The sequence below is a fragment of the Salvia splendens genome, chromosome 4, assembly GCF_004379255.2.
Source record: "Salvia splendens isolate huo1 chromosome 4, SspV2, whole genome shotgun sequence".
Classification (NCBI taxonomy): domain Eukaryota; kingdom Viridiplantae; phylum Streptophyta; class Magnoliopsida; order Lamiales; family Lamiaceae; genus Salvia; species Salvia splendens.
The window spans coordinates 36,317,898-36,338,571 of NC_056035.1; the positions used below are offsets into that span (position 1 = coordinate 36,317,898).

At 41.9% G+C, this 20,674-nt stretch overlaps 2 protein-coding genes and 1 pseudogene across 2 annotated transcripts; 1 reads left to right on the forward strand and 2 right to left on the reverse strand.

The window, feature by feature from the left end:
* Nucleotides 1-353: 353 nt before the first annotated feature.
* On the reverse strand, nucleotides 354-9,132 carry LOC121801077 (annotated as a pseudogene).
* Nucleotides 9,036-11,412, forward strand: LOC121798834 (pectinesterase-like). The gene is made up of 2 exons (XM_042198043.1): nucleotides 9,036-10,223; nucleotides 10,455-11,412. Exons 1-2 carry the CDS (start codon nucleotides 9,206-9,208, stop codon nucleotides 11,144-11,146), a joined length of 1,710 nt encoding a protein of 569 aa, XP_042053977.1. The 5' UTR covers nucleotides 9,036-9,205; the 3' UTR covers nucleotides 11,147-11,412.
* A 611-nt stretch (nucleotides 11,413-12,023) lies between these two features.
* Nucleotides 12,024-19,573, reverse strand: LOC121799741 (DEAD-box ATP-dependent RNA helicase 13-like). Its single transcript, XM_042199198.1, has 15 exons — nucleotides 19,234-19,573; nucleotides 18,482-18,787; nucleotides 17,622-17,800; nucleotides 17,347-17,541; nucleotides 16,995-17,171; nucleotides 16,079-16,458; nucleotides 15,738-15,918; nucleotides 14,783-14,905; nucleotides 14,581-14,697; nucleotides 13,980-14,084; nucleotides 13,571-13,711; nucleotides 13,377-13,442; nucleotides 12,705-12,863; nucleotides 12,490-12,571; nucleotides 12,024-12,389 (listed from the first exon to the last, which is right to left on the reverse strand). Exons 1-15 carry the CDS (start codon nucleotides 19,415-19,417, stop codon nucleotides 12,334-12,336), a joined length of 2,451 nt encoding a protein of 816 aa, XP_042055132.1. The 5' UTR covers nucleotides 19,418-19,573; the 3' UTR covers nucleotides 12,024-12,333.
* Between the last annotated feature and the right edge of the window lie 1,101 nt (nucleotides 19,574-20,674).

Here is a 20,674-nt window from a genome sequence, read left to right on the forward strand (position 1 = left end):
CCTCTATCCCAACAACACAATCTCAGACATATTGCAACAAGCAAATCCATTAGGACAATTTATACAATTAGAAACAATATAGGTTTAATTTCTTAACTTAAATAAAGTATTTAGGCCGAGTCTTTTCTTCTATTTTATATATAGGCTCATAAATCTATTACAAATTCTAATATTTTATGACTATTTATGTACTTGATTATATTTTTATAGATTGATTTTAAAAACATATAGTACTACAGAAAACTAGACTCGTCCCTAGTGGGCTCAAACTCGACTACGGGCCAATCAACCATTTCGAATAAATTCTTAATCAACTAAACTGTTTATTGAAATACTAATAGAAATAACAACTGGAAAAATAACATTGAATTGGTACTGGGAAAAAAAAATTCTATCTGGTGATATGAGCAATGAAGGAATCCAGCTGCACCCGCAACTCCCTCACGGCTGCCCCCAGCTCCTCCGCCTTCTTCCTATTCCTCTCCCCTTCCTCCGACGCCATCAATCTCCTCACCACACTCTCAACCATCCCCGCTCTCACCACTTCCTCTCTGTCCTTCCACTCCATCACCTCGACCCCCGTCCCGCAACCAGCGCCGCATTTGTGGGCTGATCGGAGTGCATCGGCCACGCCGCGATCGCCACACCCGCCGTGATACTCTCGACACAAGAATTCCACACCCGCAGTGGCTCATGAACCCCCCGATCGCCGGATGCGCCAATATCTGCGGCTGCGGGGCCAACTCTCTCACCACCATTCCCTGATCATCAATCTGTCAAACATGCTGAAATTAGAGAAGTCAAACATACCGAAATTGGAAAGCTTAATTAGAGGAGAAAGATGTGTAATTGATACAGAATTAATTTGTTACATTGTCCTAGAATAGGTTGATATCTTACCTAACTTACATTGTATCATCTCCTACTTAAGGAGGAAGGGCCGAGAGCTACAAATATATTGAAAAAGAATAAAATCATCTTCTCCCAAACTCTTTCACTATGAGCCTTAATCGCCTAACTCTCGATTACCATCTTTAAGATGGTATCAGAGCAGGTTCGGGACTCAGAACAGATTCATCACCGTCCCGGGCATACCTTTCCCGACCTTTCCTAGAACCCCTGCAAACCCACCAAGATGTCAGAATTTGACACAATCAAAGCCGAATCCACAGAAAACTTCCAACTATCCAATGTGAAATCAATCACAAAGCTTACTGCACAATTTGCAGAATTTGTGACTTCAATTACAGAGCTTACTGCACAATTTGCTGAAATTGTGAAATGGCAAAACAACCAACAATTAAAGCCATCAAACCAACACCAACCAAGCCAAATCTCCCCTAAACCAGAGTTGGTTCACCTACAATCCAGAATAAATGGAGACAATTACTCCTTCTGGGCAAATCGGATGGAGCACGCTATCGGAGAAGAGGGCCGAAACGGTGGAGGCCGAGGAGGCGAGAGAGCCGCAGCGGCCGCCGCACATGACCACGCCACCAACACCGATCCTCCGGCGGGCAGCAGTAGTGGCGGCGGCATCCCCGATAGCGGCGACGAAGGGTTACCTGGTGAAGCTATGGCTCCAACGGCCGCCGCACATGACCACGCCACCAACACCGATCCTCCAGCGGGCGGCAGCAGTGGCGGCGGCGAAGGGGGTGAAGCTAGGGTTCCCACGTCAGAATTGAGGGAGGCGGCCAGAATACCAAATCGCAAACATACATATGCCCAACACTTCTACATTCCAAAACCATCTCCCACAAATTCTAAATGCAATAACCGACCCCAGCCAAAAAAAACCATTCAGAATATACCCCAAAAATCCCAAATACTCCAAATTAACCCCCGCCCAAGAGTTATCTATCCAATTACACCCCAAAATTCCCGAAAATCCCAAAGCCATCCCCTGAATTCTCGAAAATCCCAGTTTCACCCCCACCGAAAGAAAAACGCAAAAAACACCCCCCAAACTTCCGAAAAATTCCAAACTGACCCCCCACTTGCAAAAACTTTGCAAATTGCACCCTCCCCTAAATATTATTTCGGGCCAACCATATCCTGCCGGAACTCCTTTGATGCCTTAGCCTGTTCCTCTACATCTGTTTCGGGCCCAAAAGACCCTCAATGGATTTTTGACTGTGGGGCAACGGACACGATATCGTTTGAAGCCTCGGATTTTGTTTCCATAGCCAAATCGAAGAAATCCTATGTCCAAACTGCCAGTGGGGACCTAGCACAAGTTATGGGGGCAGGCACAATCAATATCTCGCCGACTCTATGCCTCTCGAATTGTCTTTTTGTTCCGTCTTTATCACATAAACTGTTATCCATAAGTCACGTGACTAGAGAACTGAATTGCAAATTACTGATGCAACCTCGCTTCTGCATGTTACAGGATATCAAGACGGGGACGATAGTTGGGCGTGGCACGGAGCGAGACGGACTGTACTATGTGGACGAGATAGCCCAACAGAGTGTTGCAATGATGCTGACTCCCGGACCGACAGACAGACAGGCTTGGCTTTGGCATCGTCGGTTAGGGCACCCATCTTTGGGGTACTTTCGTCTTCTTTTTCCTGAATTAGCTAGATCCTTGAACTCCTTTCACTGTGATACTTGTGTGTTGGCTAAGAACCATAGACATTCCTTCAAATTGAACAACACTAGAGTAAAATCCCCGTTTGCTTTAGTACATTCGGATGTTTGGGGTCCCGCTCCTATCCCGGGGGGACAAGGTTTTCGTTATTTTGTGCTTTTTATTGATGACTACTCCCGCATGACTTGGATCTATTTCTTGAAAAATAAACATGACGTGTTTGATAGGTTTGTAGATTTCTATAATCTTATTCAAACTCAGTTTCAACACACCATCCAGATCCTTAGATCAGACAATGGGGGGGAATTTGTTAACAATAAAATGCGAGAATTTTTTAGGAATAAGGGATTAGTCCATCAAACCTCGTGTGCGTACAATCCGGAACAAAACGGGGTAGCCGAAAGGAAAAACAGGTACATACTCGAAATTACCCGAGCTCTCTTAATTGAATCTAAAGTACCAAAGTCGTTTTGGCCAGAAGCTGTAGCAACCGCTGTGTACCTCCTAAATCGTCTACCTACTGGCATTCTCAACTTCAAAACTCCATTAGATATTTTTTCCCAACACTTCGACATCCCATCATCCCTATCCCTAGAACCTAAAGTGTTTGGATGCTCGGTCTTTGTCCACATTCCTAAACACGAGCGGTCCAAATTTGATCCCTGCGCGCTCAAATGTGTTTTCCTAGGCTATGGAAAAAATCAAAAAGGTTACAGATGCTATGACCCTAAGACTCGTAGGATACACACCACAATGAATTGTGATTTTGTGGAAGGGGAATACTTCTATGCCCAATCTAGTAGTCAGGGGGAGACACAAACTTCAGCCAATGGCCCGAATAATGACCTCCTAGATTGGCTACCAGATACTCTAAACAACCAATTAGGGGGAGTGCCACCAGGGGAATTACAAACAGGGGGAGAGCCACCAGGGGAACTACAAACAGGGGAAGAGTCACAGCCAAGTCCTGTCATAGACGTTGGTCCACCTGAGGAAGTTAGCAACACCGCCGGGCCGTCACCTCCGGTAATACAGAATGTCGAACAAAGTGACACTGACCAGTCGTCAACCCCGCCTTCGATTCCTGAGGTAAACAGTTCAGATTTTGATAATATAGCTCCGGACAGCACTAACATTCATAGGGGCAATGGAGAGGAGTGTGGAACAAGTGGACAAAATGTCGATTCAACAGACCCATACGAGTTACCTCCAAGAAGAACAAGAGGAGTGCCTCCTCGAAGGTACTCACCAGACTGGAAAGGGAGAAAGGCCAAATATGCAGTCTCCAACATTGCGCAAAGTCACCTATCAGAAATGGCCCGAGCCTTCGAAACTGCTCTATATGAAGAAGAAGACATTCCGCAAACATTTGAGGAGGCAAGTAAACATAAACACTGGAGGGAAGCCATGAAGAAGGAGATAGACGCCTTAGTAAAAAATGGTACATGGGAGAAATGTACATTGCCAACAGGAAAGAAGCCAGTTGGATGCCGGTGGATATTCACCATAAAAAGAAGGGCAGATGGTTCAATCGAGAGATACAAGGCGAGACTTGTGGCTAAAGGATACACCCAAGTATATGGAGTAGATTATGAAGAGACATTCTCTCCAGTGGCAAAGATGGAGACTGTGCGTACACTATTATCTGTAGCAGCTTGCAAAGACTGGAATCTACACCAGTTCGATGTGACTAACGCATTCCTCCATGGAGAACTAGAAGAGAACAAGGAAGTATACATGGAAGTCCCACAAGGTTTTTCCGGGGAATTCGGAGAAGGAGAAGTTTGCCGGTTACGGAAAACCTTGTACGGTTTAAAACAGTCTCCACGGGTCTGGTTTGGCAGGTTTTGCCAAGCTATGTTCAAGCACGGATTTCAACAAAGCCAGTCCGATCACACACTCTTCACAAAAAGAAGAGACAACAAGGTAACTTGCCTTCTTATCTACGTTGATGATATGATTATCACGGGAGATGACGTAGAGGAAATCCAGAGGCTGAAGGAGAATCTGTTCAAAGAATTCGCGATGAAAGATCTAGGAGCACTAAAATACTTCTTGGGGATAGAAGTGTTGCGATCTAAACACGGAATATTCCTAAGGCAGAAAAAGTATGTTCTAGATCTATTGGCTGAAACAGGTCTCCTTGAATGTAAGCCCGCAGACACTCCAATGGTTCCTAACCATGGTTTGAAGATAGAGGATGGAGCAGAGCTCGCAGACAGAGAAAGGTACCAACGACTTGTCGGAAAACTCATCTATCTCTCACACACCAGACCCGACATTGCATACGCTGTGGGTATTGTAAGTCAGTTCATGCACCTACCTCAAGCTAATCACATGGAAGCTGCATTGAGGATCGTGCGTTATTTAAAAGGAACTATAGGATATGGGGTTTTCCTAGCAAAGAGAGAAGACTTGGAGATTGATGGATACACCGATGCTGACTGGGCAAGCAACCCGGTGGATAGAAAATCTACGGGAGGCTACTTTACTTTCATAGGGGGAAACTTGGTGACATGGAGAAGTAAGAAACAAAAGGTTGTAGCACTATCGAGTGCTGAAGCAGAGTTCCGTGGAATGAAGAGTGGACTCATGGAAATCCTCTGGCTAAGAAGGTTGCTCACAGAAATCGGGTTCCCACCTACTCGAAAGAGTCGACTGTTATGTGACAATAAGGCCGCCATCAGCATTTCAGAAAACCCAGTGCAACACGACAGAACGAAGCACGTGGAAGTTGATCGGCATTTCATCAAAGAAAAGCTAGACTGCGGTATTATCGAGTTCCCATTTGTCCGTTCGGAAGAACAACTCGCGGACATACTAACCAAAGCGGTTCTACCAAAAGTCTTCAAGGAAACATTAGCCAAGTTAAGCATTGGAGATACCATTGCTCAACTTGAGGGGGAGTGTCAAACATGCTGAAATTAGAGAAGTCAAACATACCGAAATTGGAAAGCTTAATTAGAGGAGAAAGATGTGTAATTGATACAGAATTAATTTGTTACATTGTCCTAGAATAGGTTGATATCTTACCTAACTTACATTGTATCATCTCCTACTTAAGGAGGAAGGGCCGAGAGCTACAAATATATTGAAAAAGAATAAAATCATCTTCTCCCAAACTCTTTCACTATGAGCCTTAATCGCCTAACTCTCGATTACCATCTTTAAGACAATCTCCCCAAACCCCTCCGGCAGCACAGCCCTCCTCACGTCGCCATCGAACACGTCGCATTTATCCGCATCTCTCAGCACCCATAGGAACTTCACCCCGCTCTGGATAAGCCCCTGACCAAGCTCAATCGTCTCCTCGTCTGATAAGGTAACCGTATTCCCGAAAGAGACGAAGATCACGGATCTCGGCTTCTGTTTATCCAGACACTGTAGGCATTCATGGCGGGATTCGTCGTGCGATTATGATCTGGAATTAGGGCAAATTGTCCAAGCGAGCTTGTTATTACTAAGCTCTGACTTTTCTACAACCTCGATGTAAGCAGCTTCGATCGATTTTAGATGTGTTGAAGATCGTCCCTGCCCTAAGCTCATACGATTCCGCTTGCAGAGAAGCGGGGGGGAGTAGGAGGGGATGATGCAATCGCCGGTGGACAACGTCCCTATATGGATTTACTGGCGCCGGACAACCCGCCGAGTACTCCTCTAGAGACTCAGTACACTGGCATCGAGACGTTCTCGCTTGAGGAGTTGGGGCTATCTCCGATCCGGGATTCTCCCACGACGAGGGGAGTGGCGGCGGGGAATCCGAGGAGTGAGAAGGCGGTTTTTTTTAACAATATAATATTTTTTTAATAATTATGTATTTTTTTAATTAAGTATGTTTTTTAAAATAAAGTGGTTTCATTTTCCCAGCATTTGTGTCGAAATTTTAATTCCGTAAATTGTTTAATTTGTGAATTTTATTGTGGGAAGTTCGTCGAAAAATTTTTGGGGATGTCCGCCACTGTGCAGTGGGATGTCCGTATGACGTGGCATCCGCAGTGGGATGTTCGTATGACGTAGCAGGAGGTGTTTTTGGGATGTCCGCGGGGATGTCCGTCGGGACATCCGCACCACTGCTAATGCTCTTATAGAGAGAATATTATTTCTTGCTCCATAAGTTGGTAGTAGTATTTTTTTTCTTGCTGCATAAGAGCATCTCCAATAGCGATAGCCCAGTCATAGCCTAGCCACAAACTCCTCCTGTCACATCATCCGGACAAGCAACTGGACAAGCAATAGCTCAGCCATAATAAACAAAATTATAAAAATAACAATCACATAAAATACGGAATTCAACTTACGACACAGATACGGAAAAATGCAATAATTTCATTTAAATTTAAAAGAAATGTACATTAAAAAAATTACAAAATTACAAAAAAAAACTAACGTCGTTCAGTCCCCCGCGCCCACAACTCTTCAATTAAATCCTTTTGGAGTCGAATATGAGCTTCCACTTGACACATGTCGGCATGTGCTTGGAGGCGGTCGGCTTCATCGTGAGGTACCCCACTTCGTACGCTGGAGGTGGCCACGCCGTGGCTTGGACCGGCTTCATTATCGTCGTTGGCCCAACTAGTCAGTTGTACACCTTCATCTTCGACAATCATGTTGTGCATGATAATACAGGCGTACATTATATCAGCAATGCAGTCGACATGCCACAAACGCGTTGGACCCCTAATTGCCGCCTATCGAGACTGGAGCACACCAAATGCGCGCTCCACGTCCTTGCGCGCCGACTCCTGCCGTTCCGCAAAGCAGACCTTCCTCTCATCTGATGCGCATCTGATCGTCTTCACAAAGACGGGCCACCTAGGATATATCTCATCCGCCAATTAGTAGCCCATATCATGTTGGTTCCCGTTGGCGACAAAACTGATGGCCGAACCGACGCCCTGGCACTGCTCGTTGAAAAGGGGCCACGAGTTGAGGACGTTGAGGTCGTTGTTCGACCCAGCTACCCCAAAATATGCATGTCAAATCCACAGCCGGTAATCAGCTACGGCCTCGAGGATCATCATGGGATTCTTTCCCTTGTAGTCGGTCGTGTAGAACCCTTTCCAGGCAACGGGGCTGTTCTTCCACTCCCAATGCATACAATCTATGCTGCCTAACATACCCGGGAACCCATGCTTCGCCCCGTGCATCTGCATCAGCTCCTGGCAGTCTTCGGGGGTAGGGCTTCGAAGGTACTGATCACTGAATATTTCAACCACGCCCTGACATAAATACTTCATACATTCAAGGGCAGTCGACATGCCGATGTGGAGGTACTCTCGTGCCACATGTCTGTCGCGCCTCCGTAGGCCAACTGTCTGATTGCCGCAGTGCACTTTTGAATAGGTGTGTGGCCGGGTCTCCCAGCCGCATCGTGCTCCAAAGCGTCAACAATACGCATAAACTGGGCCTTGCTATCCTAAAACGCCGCCTGAAAATGTTGGCGTTAAACCGCGGCTCCGATGCGAAGTAGTCGTCAAATAGCCGCTGATGTGCATCTACGTGATCCCGATCAATCACTGCTCGGCGGTGGACAACGTGTCGAGGTACCGCCGGCTGCAAGGCCCGTTGTATCAGCCGGTCGATCTCTCGGGACGTATAGGCCTCCAACTGTTCGTTCAAACGTCGTTCGAACTCCTCAGCATCCCCACCACTACCACCACTACTACCACCCGCGTTACTCATTTCGCGTTGTTGATCTTGTACAGAAATTAAGATAGAGAGAAAACTCGTTCAAACAAGTTGTGCAAATGAAAATGACGTGCAGATCGCGTATATATAGTGTTTCGAAAATTAAATAATAAAAAAAATCCCGCTCGCCGATTGGAGCCTGCAATGGCGGCCAAGAGATCGGTGAGCGCATCGCCGAGCGCTCGGGAATCGGCGTGCGCTCGCCGTTTTTCTCGCCGATTTGGCGCTCGCCGGCTGCAATGGACCGGCGAGCGCCAAGAATCGGCTAGCCGGTGCGCTCGCCGCTATTGGAGATGCTCTAAGTTAGAGAGAGAGAGAGAGAGAGAGAGAGGTGTAATTCTATCTTGTTTCGTAAGTTGAGGGAGAAACTATTGATTTTTGGTGGCGTTGATGATTTAGTCAAACGGATACCGGATATATCAGAAAGGTTGGGGTTTAATCCAATAAAAATACATACGTATAAAATTAATTAAAAACAAAATCCACCATCCGAAAATCTGAACTTTTATAAAATTGATTCCGAATCGAATTGAACTGTCCAAAAATTCATATACTCCTATTTAATAGGGAATGCAAAATGAGTAACTAAATTACCTTCTATATCGAATTCATAAATATGGTGTATATAGTTGATTGTTCATTCCTTTTTAACATGATGCACTAATATCTACCATGAAAAAATGAAAGACTATATCCTCCGTGGTGAAAACTCTAGAATTACGACGCCCTTGAATTGGCATGCATCACTCATTACCACACAATTCCAACAGTCCTCCTTCCCTTGCGCTCCTAAATTTAGAAGCATAAACAACCACACCAACATCTCCAAAACTATATATAGCCCCCATCTCGTCTTCCCAAAATCATTAACCGGCTCAGAGCCAAACAAACATTGAGTTCTGCTAAATAAAACAATAATAGATGGCTGACACAAGGAATAAGTTCACGGCCGCGGCCGCCCTAGCCTTCCTCCTCCTCGCGGCGTTCATGATCTCCGCTGCCCACGCCCAGGACCCCCCTAAAGAAGACAAGAAGGAAGGCGAGAAAACTGAAGGCGGAGGCGAGTCGGGGACGGCGTCCAAATTCTGCGCGAGCACCGACTACAAGGAGACGTGCCAGAAGAGTCTAGAGAAGGCCAACGGCACTCAGCCTAAGGACCTCATCAAGGCTGCGTTCGACGCCTCCGTGACCGAGCTCGAGGGCGCCATCAAGAACTCCGAAGCCTTCAAGACCGTCCAGTCCGACCCCTTGACCGAGAAGGCGCTCGCTGTCTGCGAGGAGGTTCTCAACATCGCCATCGACGACCTCAGAAGGTCGTTCGACAAGGTCGACGCGCTCGACACCGGGAAGCTGAAGGACAACATCGCCGACCTCAGGAACTGGCTCAGCGCCACCATCGCCCACAAGGAGACTTGCATCGACGCGTTCGACAACACCACCGGCGAAACCGGCGCCAAGGTGAGGGATCTTTTGAAGACTTCCGGGGAGCTTTTGAGTAATGGTCTTGCGATGATTTCCCAATTGCAAAAGTTTGTTTCGTCGATTGATTTTGGGAAAATCGCGGACGGGATTAAGGGCCTTACCGGCGGTGGGGAGAAGAGGCAGCTGCTTAGCAATGAGGAGGAGGTACCGGATTTCGTGGACGTGCACGCGAGGAGGCTGATGTCGGCTGGTCCGGTGACATTGAAGCCGGATGCGACGGTGGCGCAGGACGGGAGCGGGCAGTTCAAGACTATTTCTGAGGCGATCGCTACGGTGCCTCTTAAGAGTACCAAGCCGTTTGTGGTTTTCGTGAAGGCCGGTTTGTATAAGGAGTATGTCGTGGTTCCGAAGGGCATGAACAACGTTGCGATCGTCGGAGAGGGACCGGATAAGACGAGGATCACCGGTGACAAGTGTGTCAAAGGAGGGACACCCACCTTCCAATCTGCAACTCTAAGTGAGTATCCTCTCTACTTCTTATTAATGCATGATGAATATTGAATTCATATTTCATCATCTTGTGGAGTCACATCGATTGTTTAAGATAATAGATGTGAGATTTATTTGCCAAATAAGCATGATTGACAATTATGTTTGGTCCTTAAACAAAATTGTTAGTTATGAATTCTACTGTCCCACATCGATCGGTTATACAAAATCTAACCACTTGTCACAAACTTCACCGCAGCCGTGACAGGGGAAAGCTTCATGGCGAAGGACATAGCGGTGGAGAACACGGCCCCCGAGAGCCAGGCGGTGGCGCTGCGAATCAACGGGGACATGGGCGTGTTCCAAAACGTCCACCTCGACGGGTTCCAGGACACCCTCTACTCCCACAGCTACAAGCAGTTCTACCGCGACTGCCGCATCAGCGGCACCATCGACTTCATCTTCGGGGACGCGAAGACCATCCTCCAGAACTGCGAGATCGTGGTGCGCAAGCCCCTCCCGAACCAGGCGTGCATGGTGACCGCGCAGGGGCGCAAGGACAAGAAGGGCGACGGCGTGATCGTCATCCAGGGCGGCACCATCATAGCCGAGAAGGCCTTCATCGAAGCCAACCCGCCGCACGAGGCCTTCCTGGGGCGGCCATGGAAGGAGTTCTCCAGGACCATCATCATGCAGGCCAACATTGACGCCTGCATCCAGCCCACCGGGTGGTCTCCCTGGATGGGGACGTTCGCGCTCAACACGCTATACTACGGAGAGTGGGCCAACACCGGCCCCGGGGCGGATCTGTCTAAGCGGGTCAAGTGGAAGGGTATTAAGAAGATGACGGCGGAGATTGCGGCGGGATTCACGGCTCAGAAGGTGTTCGTTTATGACGATTGGATCAAGAAGACTGGAGTTCCGTATGAGCCTGGGATGCTGCCTAAATAAGTGCACTTGCTGTTTGTCTTCTTCATTTTTTGGAGTTTGAACTAAACTCAATTGTTTCTGTTTTTTTTTTATTTTTTAGCGATTTGTTGATGGCGATGGATATTCCGCCCCAGTTATATTTTTTGTTTCTTAGTTTAAAATTAAATTAGTAGTAGTAGTAGTACAATCTTATGGACATCTTCTACTTGGAGGTCCTCATTAAATAATGGTGTCAAATGTATTTAAAATTTTTGCATTTGATATGATATCCATTTTTTATTATTAAATTTTTGTTTTGGATGACATTTTGCGTTCATAGATACTCTCTCCGTCCCATAAAAATATGCACACTTTACTTTTTAATTCGTCCTATAAAAATATGCACTTTCTAACTTTGAAAACTCTTCTTTTTAGTTCACCAATAATATTTTAATTATTTTTTCTTTCTACATCTCTCTTACTTTATCAATTTTACATTAAAATCCATGTCAAACCCAAAATGTATATTCTTTTGAGATGGAGGAAGAATTACATTATTATCCGTATGCTTTATTATTCCATAACTTAGAAAATATAGTAACCCTTACATCCCATCATAATCAACTTGTATTTTGGAAAATCACACGTAAAACGAGTCATTTCATTTTATTTTTTTAAATATAATTTCTCCGTCATGCAATGTGTCCCATTTTAACCTTACACGAGTTTTAAGATATGTAATAAAAAGTGAGTTGAAAAAATTAGTAGAATGTAGATCCTACTTTTTTATAGTATTAGTTTTATAATAAAAAGTAAGTGAAAATAAGTTAGTGAAATACTGAATCCATTAAAAAAAGTGGTAAAAATAAAGTGGAACAATTAATATGAGACAATCAAAATGAAAAATTGAGACACATAATTCGGTATACCAAGCTTGTACAATACAAATCAAGAAAAGCACACCAAACCACATGGAGTACAAATCAAAAGTTCTAAGAACTGTTAAGGTATTCAAAAGGATTACAATTCATCCTATTTTGGTGTTTTCCCTTGCAATCACGACTTCTGTTTGTTTTATATGAAGATGAAAAGAAATCTTCATGAAAAGAAATCTAGTGTTGCCCATAGGAGCAGCCTTTGCATCTAACAAAAATGAACTAGAATCGATACATCAATTTTACCCGTAGGTTAGGTATCATCTAGCTTGCACTTTGCTTAGTTAAGTAAAGCTAATCTTGTCCTTTCTTAAGTTGTTTTCGTTGCTTTCGTCTTTGCTCGTGCAAACCTGGTTACAGAGCAGAACGCATAAGAGACTCTAGTCAAGTGAACCAAAATGCAAGTCTAAGATTGAATATTAACAATGAAGAAAGGGTGAGTGATAATACGTTTTTTCATATCTTTCCTCTTCCTTCTCAAGTCATTTGAATTTCTCTGCTTTTCTGCAATTGCTTTGAGATCCAAGTGTGGCTGAGAAGACGGTAAGAAACAAACTCATGAGTGCAGCAATAGAAAGTGTATGATTTATGCATCCTAACATGGAACAAGAGCCAAGAATTTATTGCGCGGGATGGAAATGGAGGTTGAAAATTTTTAGCATTACCTCATTACTTGCACTGCGCAATGCCTGAAGTGGTTCTACGCAATTTTGGCCTATAACGACCAACCTCCTCCTCTTATTCGGACCTAAATCATTTGCATCCTCTGGTTTTCTCCTTGCAATTTCTTCAAATTGATGTTGAAGCAGTGAAGAGACACCAGACTGAAAAGGTTTGAAATCAACTTAGATAATTAGAAACAGGTTTCGACCCAGAATGATAGTACATGACGATTTTTCTTGAGCGACACGACAAGTGAGAATACTAAAGATATACGGCCGGAATGCAGCCTGTCCCAACACAACAAAAGTTAATCACTGAAATGCTAATCAAGCATAGATGAATTCCTAATTTCTTTAGGCTGACTTTCCCACAGAAGTTATTACATACTTACGGCTGCAAAAACCTGTCAAAGGCATGCAACCTAGATCTTGCAGAATGAGGTCGGGAAACTGAATTACTGAATCTGAAAACTCACTGTAAGTTATACTATTCCTGACATAAGCCGGTCGAAGATAGAGGTAAATGAGAACAAAAGGAAAAAGGTACTACACTCTTTAATTTGTTCCACACACACAAACCTTTTGCAACATGCTCTAGGAAGTGAGTGAAGTGAGAGTGTGCATGCACTAATTACTAATGTCACATCAAACAATTTAAAATTGACATATGCTTACCCCAGTCACAAAGCGCTTTGAAAATGTTCTGGGTTGCAATGGTCTGGAAAGTAGTGTGTTGAGCTCCTGCAATTTCAAAGGTCAAGACATGTCTTAACAAGCAAATATAATTCATACGAATTCCATCTGCTTTGCTAAGAGTTCAGATGCGTGCAGATCAAACAATTGAGAGCACTTCTTTACTAAATCCACACCTGCAGCAACTGCTTCAACTTATTTGATTGGGCTTTGTTTTGCCGATATTTCTTCACTCTGTCCTCCTCACTATCATTATCATCCAAAATCAATTCAACTGATTCAGCATTTCGCTCCAACCAACTTCTCTCAGCCTTTTCCTGATGAATTAAAGTTCATGACAATAAATATGTCAACATACAGCATAATATGAACAATTAAATCAGGACTATGTAATAGCAGAAGACAAAACCTATGCTAAGGGGTTAATAAGTAACACGACTCAAAGACTTTTATATATAACAATGAATGGGATCCAAATGAAATTTCAGAGGACCTTCAATGATCATGAGTATAGGGGTTAGAAAAGTAAATGGTTTCACTGGACAGTTCAGAAGAAATATTGTAACAGAATGCAGTTCTCATTACCTGGGAACCCTTTCTGACAATCTTATCTATTTGATGTGCAAGAGATGATTGCTTCGTAATCTCTGGCATGCATGAGACCTCAACAGGGAACCGCTGGAAACTTTCCTGGATAACAAGCCAATGAAATCATCACTTATTCAACAATCAAATGAATGTGTATAGGTAAATAAACATTTCTTTATAACTATACATATAAAATTTAGAAAGGTTACTGTAAAAGGAAATACAAGAGTCGTGGCTCACTTGACTAAGTACAAACTGACAAAAATTCTATTTAAAATTTTGAATATAATCTGTTCACAATCTCATATATTCTACATAGCAACGCCATAAATAAGAACGTATGTAAAGTTAACGAGGAATGTCATCATCAAATATCAAACCAAGAGGGTTTAAGGGTTAGGGTAGGTGTATATGCATGACTAAAGGAGCATCACCATGTTAACATTTAACAATGTACACTTACACTAACTTTAGGAGGTCTAGAAACTTTACATACTTAAAATGCCCATAAAACCTCATTACACTTGGTACACCGGTTGTACATGGTTTAAAATATCAATCATTGTCCCTGCTACAACAAAATCTAACAATGTATTACCTTTGAAAAGGATCTGCACAAAGACGCAAATTTTGATGCATCGTTTGGTGATATTAGAGCAATGCTACAACCATCGGTAGAGGCTCTAGCTGTTCTTCCACATCTATGGACGTATACCTACAGCAGCAAACTTATTCTGCTTAAAAACTGCAAGTCTCAGATATTAGAAAGCACCAAAAATTTTAATAATGGAAAGAATTACTTCAGCCGAAAGTGGAAGCTGGTAATGAACCACAGTCCGAACACCAGGAATGTCAAGTCCTCGTGCTGCAGCATCTGTAGCAACAAGAACACCATGTTCATTTGCACGGAAACGATCTATTGACTGCATTGAACAAAAGCACATGAGGCATCAGAGAATACCGATTGAATCTCCGATAATAACCATATAGGCAGGTTGAGAATGGAAGTATCAGCATTGCAAGAAATAAAAAGGTAAATTTTGGTCTTATTTCTCCAAAAGAGACTAATGTTGACCATAAGCTTGGGAGAAATAACACCCTATCTAATTTAAGCAAATCACACTGTGTCCTTGAATCCCATGACCAACCACAACATAATAATGCTTAAAGGCATTTCACTATGAAGCAGACTGCAGACCCTATTTCCAGTACTTCACAAAAAAATTTTAAATACACTTATCAACTCTAGGAACATTGTTCCCTACATTTGAACTCTAGCCAAAGTAAGTCTGTTGTTCATAACCTTGCCCCAAAGATATGGTCATACCACAAAACATAGCACTATTGAGTTTTAAATTTCCAAATTTGAGGGTAAACATGTGATGGAACTTGGAAGTCAAGCTGGTATGACATATTAAGTCAATAGTTAGACAGCAATCATTGACCTTTCGGGGTTTCTTAGTGCACGGATAGTACACAATATCCACCTCAACTCACCCCAAACGATAGTCATCAGCATATGCCACAATAAAAGAATAAAATATATGCCTCAATTGGTACACCGTACTTATATATTTCTACAATTACAACACCCTGAAAGTGCACTATGCATGAATATTTTTGATAGACCAAAGACTTAGACCGAGAAATGAAAAAACACAATATACGGCATAATATTCCCTACAAGAATATGATAGCACAGCAAGGAAGAGGATATGAAACTAATTAGAAATGCAAATGATTGAATATTCAAACCTTTAGACGTGCCCTCTGCTGCATTTCTGAATGAAGGGTCCAGATATCTAAGTTGAGGATACGCAAAATGGAAGAAATGCGGCGCAGAGCTGCAATGGAGGTGCAAAAGACAATTGCACGGCCCTGCCCATGAATGCTTAATATATAATACAAATAGGCATCCTTTTCATCTTCTTGACACCTGCAATTCATAATACACAAGGCACTCTCATTGAATAACTTAGTCCAGTAAAAACATGGAAATGTGAAAGAGGACTAGAATATGGCAATTAATTGAACTATGCAAAGCATGGTTAGCACAAGGATCAGATTATATAGAGATATATGGCGGTAAAACGTACTCAATAATTGATTCCACTAGCTTGTTAGCTAAAATTGAAGAGCTAGTTAGATCCACTATAGCAGTGTTAGGTCTCATTCCAGCTCTCTGTGAAAGGGTCTCAAATGAACTAAGATCATCTTTTTTTGCACGCAAAGATCCATGCTTCAACTTCTTACGGAAATCAGCTGATAATGCTAGAGTTGCAGAAAACACAAAGGTTTGTCGTTTCTTCTTAGGAAGGTTTGCAAGAGTCACACAATTTTGTGTATTATCGGGCTGACTCTCTGTTGGTTCCTTGCCCACTGGAAGCATGTCAATGATGGACTGTAACTCGCGGAAATGACCAGCTTCAATCATGCGGTCGGCCTCATCCAGCACAAAAAATGACAAGCAGTGCATCTGCCATAATGAAAATATTATACTTATATGAACCCTCACACTCAACATCATGGAAATATGAGCATAAAAAGTCTCAAATTGAACATACAGCCACATCAACTTCTGAAATAATGATCAAGATTGAATAGCTGATTAATTAATATCCTTATCACGACCAGTATTTCTTTGTTTTATGTAAGAGCCATATTCCGCATGGTTATATACTTATATATAGGGACATAACACACAAAGTACCAGATGCGTCAGATTGTTTTTAAACAAACAGAATATTCATTTCATTAGAAAATATTGAAGCAAGGAATGCTCCTAGTTTATTGCTAGTTGTTATACATCATCACTCAATCAACTTAAGAAAAATTTAAACAGCTTAAATGAGAAAATGAATACATTTGTCAAAAAATTTGGGACTGCCACGGCAAACTCATAATAAGCTGTGTGCTTTTTTTGCTACAGAAGATTGAAGAAATTCTAACGAGACCTATATAACAATTTAACAACAACCACAGAAGGTGAGTGCCTCTTATTCTCAGTCTTACCTCCACAAGGTGTGGTTCTCCGCCTGACATAAGTTCCCACAGTCTTCCTGGTGTTCCAACAACAATTTCAGGCCTTCCTCTCAAAAGTCTTTCCTGTTTCTCAGTTGACATGCCACCAACAATAGGAACTACCCTAACATTGGTGCCTAATGCAACTGCCTTAAGATGATCTGTCACCTTCAATAAGAGACATTGTATTATTGTAAAATATAACTATGTAGTAATATATTTAATAAACTACAGACTGAATGAGCAGTGTCCGGGGTTAGAATTTTACATGATCCCTCTCGCTACTCAAGTAGCTATTTAGCAGACTAATGAGAAATCATCAAAGCAAAGAGGTATTGAAAACCTGGAGTGCAAGCTCCCTTGTAGGGGTAACAATGAGAGCACGTAGAACCCCTTGTGGAGCAATCCCATCACTGCCATCTGCTTTTTCGACCATGAGCCTCTCAACCTTTTCTCGTTCTTCCAGAAGACGCTGTAAGATGGGCAACCCAAAGGCAAGTGTTTTACCAGATCCTGTCTCAGCAGCACCAATTACATCCTGTCAAGCCAACTAAGTCATCAGTACAAGGCATAATTGCCATCATCCAATGCAACGCAAACCTAATTAGAAAAATCAACCTTCCCTTGATGAGCAGCAGCAGGAATGCAAGCTTTCTGTATTGGAGTGGGCTCCTTAAACTTGAGCCTGTAAATTGATTTCATAATCAAGGGATGAAGTCTCAACTCGTTCCATGAATAATATTCGTCTTCATCAATTAATTCCTCTACAACATTGCAGTTGTCCTTTGCCTCACTAGCTGAAAGTAATTTGTTATGTTAGAGGAAGCAATTACACTCACAAAGACATGTCACACAAGACAAGCAGCTAAAACTGACTCCTTCAGACAAACCCATCCAAACAATATGGCAATCATTAGCCAAGATATTGGACAAGTACATCTCAACTCTTTCTTGATAAAAGTAATATGAAACTAAATTGCTAATAGTATCATCAAGCGAAGTTAGTTTCACGCCCATACATGGAAAAAATATTAGAGAGCTCAACCCAATACACAGAAAATGATAAACAAAATATAGAAACTAGGAAACAAGACCAAATGTGATGCACGAATAACACAAAGCCTGGCATCTCACAACATGGAACCTAATTTCTTAAATGATTGTTGATAGTTGTCACAGTGAATTTTTTGAAAGGAACCATACTGCAGTCTGCAGGTCGTAAATGTAAAGAGGGAAACTTTGTATATGGATATGGGGAATTAAATTAGCAAAATTTATTGACAGAAAGTCAAGCATCAACTACTTAATTTTAAACAAAGTTCATAAAGTAAATCCAAATAGTCTCAAGTATCACCAAGATATAGCATATGTGGTTCCCCGAAGCTTAGTGCAGTTACTCTTCATGAGACACCAAAAACCACCCAGCTCTACAAAACTACAATAAGCATTGTACAATCATAATGAATACAAACCAGTACCTGTCTCTGCATTTTTCTGTGCTTTATTTGTCTCGTCATTCTTCTGATTTTCTTTTTTCTTTTTCTTCCCCACCTTTTTCATCTTTTTCTGCTTTTTCTTCTCATCACCCTCTTTGATTTCTTCTTCCTTATCACTACATTCACCGTAACTATCAGCATCCAAGCTCTCATCAGCATCCCCTTCCTTTAGCTTACTTTTCTTTGATTCTTTTTTTCCTTTTAAATCTTTTCTCATGGTTTCAACCTTGACATTGGGAATTTCCAACCCATACTCTGCTTCATCAATCTCTTCGAGAGTAAGAAATCCTGCAACCAAGGAAATTAATTTAACCCCAAGCCAAAAACTCACCAATTACAAGTTATAAACAACCTCAAATGAAAACTTTTGTTCACCTCTAAACGTTAACTTACAAATTCAAGAAGAAATTTCATATTTTGTATGATTGTGAAACCATCAATTTTAGCTGTTACCAAGTAAAAGATACTTCAAAGAAGAACGTTGCAAGTCGGAAATTTAGTTGGTTACAAAATATACCAGCATAAGTTTATACAACAAAAAAGTTGTCGTCAAACCTATGACTGTTACATAACCAAAAAAAATTAACCTAAGATTAAAAAAAAGTAGTCTTGACCTCATATCCACCTATCAATTCTACCAGCAAACGAAAGCTGTAGCATTCAAAAAATCACTTTACTTCGGCATAGAACTAAACTAAATTATACACAGATAAGATAATTAATCAGAAAATTACCTCCTTCTAGTTGGTTGGAGCCGATGAAGAGAGAGAGATCATCGTTGCCGTCGCCATTACTCGCAGGAAGCGAAGAGCTCCAGGGCAGCGACTCCAGCCGTTCGAGCTGCTGGTCCATCTCGCTTCGAGCTCGCTTCTTCAACTTCCGATAAGCTTTATTCCTCTCGGCAGACTCCGACGCCATTTTTGCACCGTGAAATTCGGTCGCAGAAATTTTGAGGGTTGTTTTGTTCGATTTTCTGATTCAGAATATATGGGCAAACCGCCCGAGCCGTCCGACCCTAACTGATTAAATAATCAATATCCCGAATATCTTGAATATGGAATTGTGGAATATGGTTTAAACTAAATTTCATTTCTTTCTCTCTTTATTTAGGAGTACTCCGGTTTTATTATACTATCAATCATCATCACTTTACCTAATTGGACTTGGGAGTTGTTGGGCTCCCCATTTATAACAACTTATCTTCCAAAATAAGCCCAGCACCTATATCTATATTCTTGGGCTTCTAGTAGTATTTCTAATCGCATTTGTCAACTATTTAAATTTTATACCTCATCCATCCGTCCTTGAAAAGTATGAACATTGATTCGACACAGATTTTAATAAGTTATTGGAAAATTTTAAAAAAAAAAGATAAAAAGAAAAAGTTTTTAAAATACTGTTAATGGAGAATGAGTCTCACATCATTAGAGAAAAATGAGTTTCCAGAATTCAAAAGTTCTTACTCTTCACGGACAGACTAAAAATAAAATAGTTTATACTTTTCAGGGAAGGAGCGAGTACTTATTTTAATTTTTTTAACTAAATCAACACATTTGCAATAATCTTAAGGAATATTGACGGTTATAATGGATTATTTTAATTTTTTTACTAAATCAACATATTTGCAATAATCTTAAGGAATATTGACGGTCATAATGGATTGTGTAGTGATACTTGATTGATCATTATTTGCAATAATCTTAAGAAATGATGACTATTATAATTATTTTTTTGAGTAGAGTATAGCGCGGGGTTAACACTAGTTTATTCTAAAATAGAAGCAAATTTAATGTTAGTTCCATCGACGCGCAAAACACATTCCACAAAGTCATATTACACAAATCAAATCAAACATTCCTCTATTCTATATTTCTATCGATAGAAGTGCCTTGCCCACACCCAAGCCAAGATCTTTTGTTTTTCATTTTGGATGAAGAATTCTCTAAAAGCCGTAATACTATCGCACATCCGATACTAGAGGAGTAATCAGCTATGGCATTTCATGACATGGATTTCCCTAATCCCCATTTTCATCAACTTCAGCGGCTTCGTCTCCCACTTCATCTTCCGTCCCGAGCTCCAAGGCATATTTTTCGTCGTCGACCAAAAGTAGGTAGAGTATGAAACAGAATGACAAAAACGTGAATAAAACAATGTTAATAATTTGAGAAAAAC

What these genes read in the sequence shown, in the direction of transcription:
- LOC121798834 (XM_042198043.1), top strand. Translation starts at nt 9,206, where the DNA reads ATGGCTGACACAAGGAATAAGTTCACGGCCGCGGCCGCCCTAGCCTTC. An exon ending in CTTCCAATCTGCAACTCTAA is followed by an intron (nt 10,224 to 10,454) that starts GTGAGTATCCTC and finishes ACTTCACCGCAG; the next exon opens with CCGTGACAGGGGAAAGCTTC.
- LOC121799741 (XM_042199198.1), bottom strand. Translation starts at nt 19,417, where the DNA reads ATGGCGTCGGAGTCTGCCGAGAGGAATAAAGCTTATCGGAAGTTGAAG. An exon ending in CTCCAACCAACTAGAAGGAG is followed by an intron (nt 18,788 to 19,233) that starts GTAATTTTCTGA and finishes CCTTGGTTGCAG; the next exon opens with GATTTCTTACTCTCGAAGAG. An exon ending in AGCAGAGGGCACGTCTAAAG is followed by an intron (nt 14,906 to 15,737) that starts GTTTGAATATTC and finishes TGTTCAATGCAG; the next exon opens with TCAATAGATCGTTTCCGTGC.